At 61.0% G+C, this 4,578-nt stretch overlaps 1 protein-coding gene across 1 annotated transcript; it reads right to left on the bottom strand.

Moving 5' to 3' along the window:
• Positions 1–2,426: 2,426 nt before the first annotated feature.
• LOC122152125 (ETS domain-containing transcription factor ERF-like) lies at positions 2,427–4,238 on the bottom strand. The gene is made up of 4 exons (XM_042783514.1): positions 4,222–4,238; positions 3,401–3,596; positions 3,193–3,310; positions 2,427–2,872 (listed from the first exon to the last, which is right to left on the bottom strand). Exons 1-4 carry the CDS (start codon positions 4,236–4,238, stop codon positions 2,427–2,429), a joined length of 777 nt encoding a protein of 258 aa, XP_042639448.1.
• Between the last annotated feature and the right edge of the window lie 340 nt (positions 4,239–4,578).

Here is a 4,578-nt window from a genome sequence, read left to right as displayed (position 1 = left end):
GCAGTGTTTTGTGTGAACTAGAAAAAGGTGGTGCCCCCAGCTGTGTGCCTGGCTGCCAGAAAACTGTCCTCACTACAAATCTGAGTCCACAACTAGAGGGGCCACGGTTTTTACTGCCACCCTGGGTAGACCCCAGTCCCTCTTCCGTGGCCCTAGACAGCCTCTCCCTGTGCCGGAGTCCTGCCCCCGTGGCCCTGCCCAGTGCTGGGCCAGTCTGGGCTCCATATCCCTGTTCCTATACCCAACCCCATGCACAGACCTGTCCTAACCCCCGTTTCACCTTGCTAGGTGCCCCCTGATTTCCAGCCCTGGAGGCCCTGCCTCTTTCCATGGCCCTCCCCTCCCCCCCCAATCTCCCTGCTTCTTCTGACCTGTCCCCTTATCCCCCCCAGTGCTGTCCCTAAAACAGCTCCTGTTGCCTGCGGAGGAAGACAGTGGGGCGGGGCCTCCCCGAGAAGGGGATGGGGTCCCGGGTGGTGGCCCCCTGAGCCCAGCACAGACCCAGGAGGTCCAGGAGAAGCTGCTTGGCCTAGAGGAGACCATGAAGCAGTTGGAGGTATGGCGAGTGGAACCACGCGGTCAGCCTGGGCAAGTTGTGGGGGGCTGGCTCAGTGGGGGACCCTTCTTACTGATGACCCTTCCCCTCTCCAGGAGCTGGAGGAGGAATTCTGTCGCCTGCGACTCCTCCTGTCTCAGCTTGGTGGGAACACTGTTCCCCAGCCTGGCTGCACCTGAGGCCCCTGCCCTAGGCAGGTGAGTGGGGGTGAGAAGGTGGGCACTGCTGTGGGAGGCGGGGACTGAGTGGGCACCTCAGTTGCTCCCCTCTCTACAGCCCCATCTCTGTTTTCTTTGTCTTTCCAAATCTCCCCACTTCCATCCCCCATCTCTACATCTCTGTCTCTGCTTTGGTCATATTCTGCGTATCTGGTCTTGGGCTCTTACTCTGTCTGCCTTCTGTCTCTCCCCCTGCTCCTCTCCTGTTGTGCTCTCTCTGTCTCTCTCTCTGCCTCCCTCTCTGTGTGTCTCTGTCTCCCTGTGTGTCTCTCTCTCCGTCTCCCCCTCTGTGTGTCTCCTTCCTTCTCTCTCCCCCTCTCTGTCTCCCTCCCTCTCTGTTTTTTCTCTCTCTGTCTTCATCTCTCTCTCTTTCTCTGCGTGTTCTCTCTGTGTGCCTGTTAGTTTCGCTTTCTCTCTCTGTCCTGTCGTCTTCTGCACCCCCTAGGCCTTTTGCAAGAAGGATGAAGAGGAGCAGGGTGGGGGGAGAGGACATGTGGGGCTGCCTCCTTGCCCACCCGCACTGCTGCCACAGCATCTCCACACCCCAGGGCCTGAGGAGAGGGCCGCTGCCGGGGCCACGCCTGAGAGGGTCCTGTCCGGGGTCACTGCCTCCCCCACCCTCTCCCTGGCCTTGGTCTTCTCTCCCTCTTGCCTTCTGCTTGGGGGACTCAGGGCGTCATTCCAGGGGGTACCATAGTGACCCCCATTTTCTGGGCCATCTCAGTATTGCCTGGGGGGGCCACCCTTCTACCCCCCATCCCCAAGTGCCTTTGCTGTTTTTATACCCTGAATCGGAGGTTTATTTTTAATATATATTATCTAAGGAGCAGTGTGTGTGTGTGTATGTGTGCGTGCACGCACACACACGGGGTGGGGCGGGCGGGGGTCCTTAGTGTGTCTCCCCGGGGTGCTCCTTGATGACCCGCCCTGGCATTGCCGTTCTGCGGCCCCACCATGTGGCATCTATCTAGATCCCATGTCTTTCTCCAGTTCATTCACTTAACAGTCCCCTCCCATGATACCCCATCATACACACACTGGGTGCAAGGAGTCTCCCCCATACCCCCTGCCACCCCCTGGCCCCCCAAGTCAGCCCAGACATTGAGGGGCACTCCACCTCCCACTCATTTCTGTTTTATTTTTGTAGTAAACTCTCTGGAGGTGGCTGTTGGGGGTCATGGTGGTGGGTGGGGTGAGGGCCCCTCCTGGGTGGGGGCTGGGGGCGGGGTTATTGCTCTGAGCTCCCTGTCCCCAGGGGGGCCTGTGTGGGGAGGGTGTCAGGACCAGGGCCAGCACGGGGTTAGAGACATGGCCACACAAACACACAGGTCACAGCACAGGGGTGGGTGGGCAGGCTGGGCGCCATATTGCACTTTGGGAGTGGGGTCAGGCAGGGACCCCCCCTCAAACTGGAGCCTGGGGAGGAGGCTGGGGGCCATCACGCTCCCTGTCCCCTCTGTGGAGGAAGCGGTGAGAACCCCATTCTGCGATTGGGGGAGGGGACCGGGAGCAGAAATGTCCCTGGCCTTGGGGGGTGCTGAGGGCTGGGCCTGGGCCTTGGGGGCAGGTCCAGCAGAGCCATCGAGGCAGGAAGAGGCTGCCTGGGCTGTGCCTGGTGCCCACCTCAGCAGAACCCATCGCTCCCTGACGGCTCAGCTGCCGGGACTCCCTTTGCCGGCCTTGGCCTTGGGGGCTACGGGGAGGCCCTCATCACCCTCGCTGTCCGAGCTGCAGCCACTGACGTCAGTGATCTCCAGCTCCGAGTCGCTGTCCTTCCCGCCCAGCGTGGCCTCCGGACCCCCAGCCCCTGGCAGTGCCAGGCGGGGGGCCACTGCCAGGCCTGAGGGGCGCTCAGGGCCAGGACCCTCCCCTGCCGCGGTCAGCAGGGGTGCAGCGGTGGGACCTCCCCCTGCCCCTGCTGAGGGCAGGTGGCCCAGTGAACTGGCCAGAGGGTTGGGGTAGAAGTGTGGGGGGTAGAGAGAAGGGGGAAGCTTGGGGAAGGGGCCGGTAAGGTATGGGTTAAAGTTCCACGGGTACTCTGGGAAGGCGCGGCCATAAGGACCCAGCAGGCCTGGGGGCTTGGAATAGCCAGTGGCACCTGGTGGGGGACAGGGGTGTCAGGCTGAGTCGCCCCACGTGGGGACTAGGAAGGGCGCCCCTCCACACCAAATTTCACCCTGTCCTCCCATCATCCTTCCCACAAAGCATCTCCCCACCCTCACATGCCCCCCAGCAACTCTGCTTCCCACCATCCCCCCTCCCCCCGAGTCTCCCTATCCTTTAGGACCCCCAAACGCCCTGCCCTCAGCCTGCCCCTCTTTCTCCTGTCTCTCCCCTGTTTCTTCATCCTCTTCCCTCAAACACATGCAGCAGCCCCCCCATCACCACCCACCCACCCTGGCACCTCTGTGCCCTCACCAGAGCCCAGGAATGGGAAGGGGCTGTCCAGCCGCAGTTTGTCCGTCTCGGGGGTAAACAGGGGCGTCCGGGCTCCTGGCTCTCCCAGCCGGGGGGCAGAGAACAGGGTCTGCAGGGTCTGTGGCAAGAGGCAGCAGTACTGCTTAGTGTGGCAGGCCCCCGGAAAAACACCAGACACCCCAGTTCAGACCCCCACATCCTAACTCACCTCGGGGGTGAGGGGAGGAGCATCGGGTCCAGGGGTGCCCCCAAAGGGACCAGGGGTCAGCAAAAGTGGGGAGCCAGTGGCAGCTGCTGCCACGTCCAGCAGCGGGTAGTTGACAAGCACGACTTTGCTGAAGTTGAACTTGTAGGTGAACCGTTTGCCCTTGGTCTTATGGAGAATCCGCTTGTTGTAGTAATAGCTGTGGGCAGAGGAACATGGGGGCTGCTAGGGAAGAGGGTACCTAGGAGGGGAAGGGCGAGCCTGGAGTGGGGTCTTGGGTTCTGAAACATGCACAGAGCTCAAAGAAGTCTTAACCAGAGAGTAAGGAAGGGATCAAGCAGGAGCTGGGGCCTGTCCCGTGTGGTTGCAAAGCCTAGGGCTGGCTTCCTGCCTTCCACTCACAAGGAGTTATGAGTAACTGTCACAGGTGCAGAGCCTGGAGGCTGGGGATACAGTAGGATTCGGGCCCCCCCCTGGGGGACTCAGGGCGTCATTCCAGGGGGTACCATAGTGACCCTTAGACTTGCACAGGGGCAGTAGGTTGTAACGGAGACCAGTGGAGTGTGAGGTTTGCAAACCTGCCTATGAGACAGTGAAGGGGGCTTAGACCAGGACCAAGAGAGTAGGGTCGCTGGAGGTTGTGATGTGAGTAGAATTGGTGGGACTTGTTGCTGGATCAGATAAGAGGGGGGAGGGAAGACTCCCGAGGAGGGCTTGTAGGGGGCCCAGGATATCAGCAGGATAAATTGAGTCAGTGGAGGGTGAGTCTTGTGAACCCTGAGGATACCACCATTGTGGGAAGGCATCTCAGCATCCAGTCTGACCTCAAGGAGGGGCCCATGTTAGGGTAACCCCAGCTCTGAGCCCCCTTTCTCTCTCCTAATTTCCCACCTCACTCACAGATCACAAAGCCTTCTACGTCATTTTCACTTGGGACCAAGAGGCCCAGATCTATGAACTCGTGGCACAGACTGTGTTGGAACGGAAGAAGTGAGGGGCCTGGGTTCCCAGCACTGGGTGGAGGAGGAGAGCCATGGCTCTGGGTGCCTGCAGGATGGTCGGGGAGAGGTGGGGCCAGGTGGGGTGGGAGGCCCCAGTGCAGCAGGGTCTGGGGGCCCTGACTGCCCAGCGGCTTCCCTATCTCCCCAGCTGGTGTACGCTCATCACTGAGACCGCCGGCT

This window comes from Orycteropus afer, unplaced genomic scaffold (assembly GCF_000298275.1).
Source record: "Orycteropus afer afer isolate SDZICR_OR568_19922 unplaced genomic scaffold, OryAfe1.0 scaffold07848, whole genome shotgun sequence".
Classification (NCBI taxonomy): domain Eukaryota; kingdom Metazoa; phylum Chordata; class Mammalia; order Tubulidentata; family Orycteropodidae; genus Orycteropus; species Orycteropus afer.
This window is presented reverse-complemented; position numbering and strand designations above follow the sequence as displayed.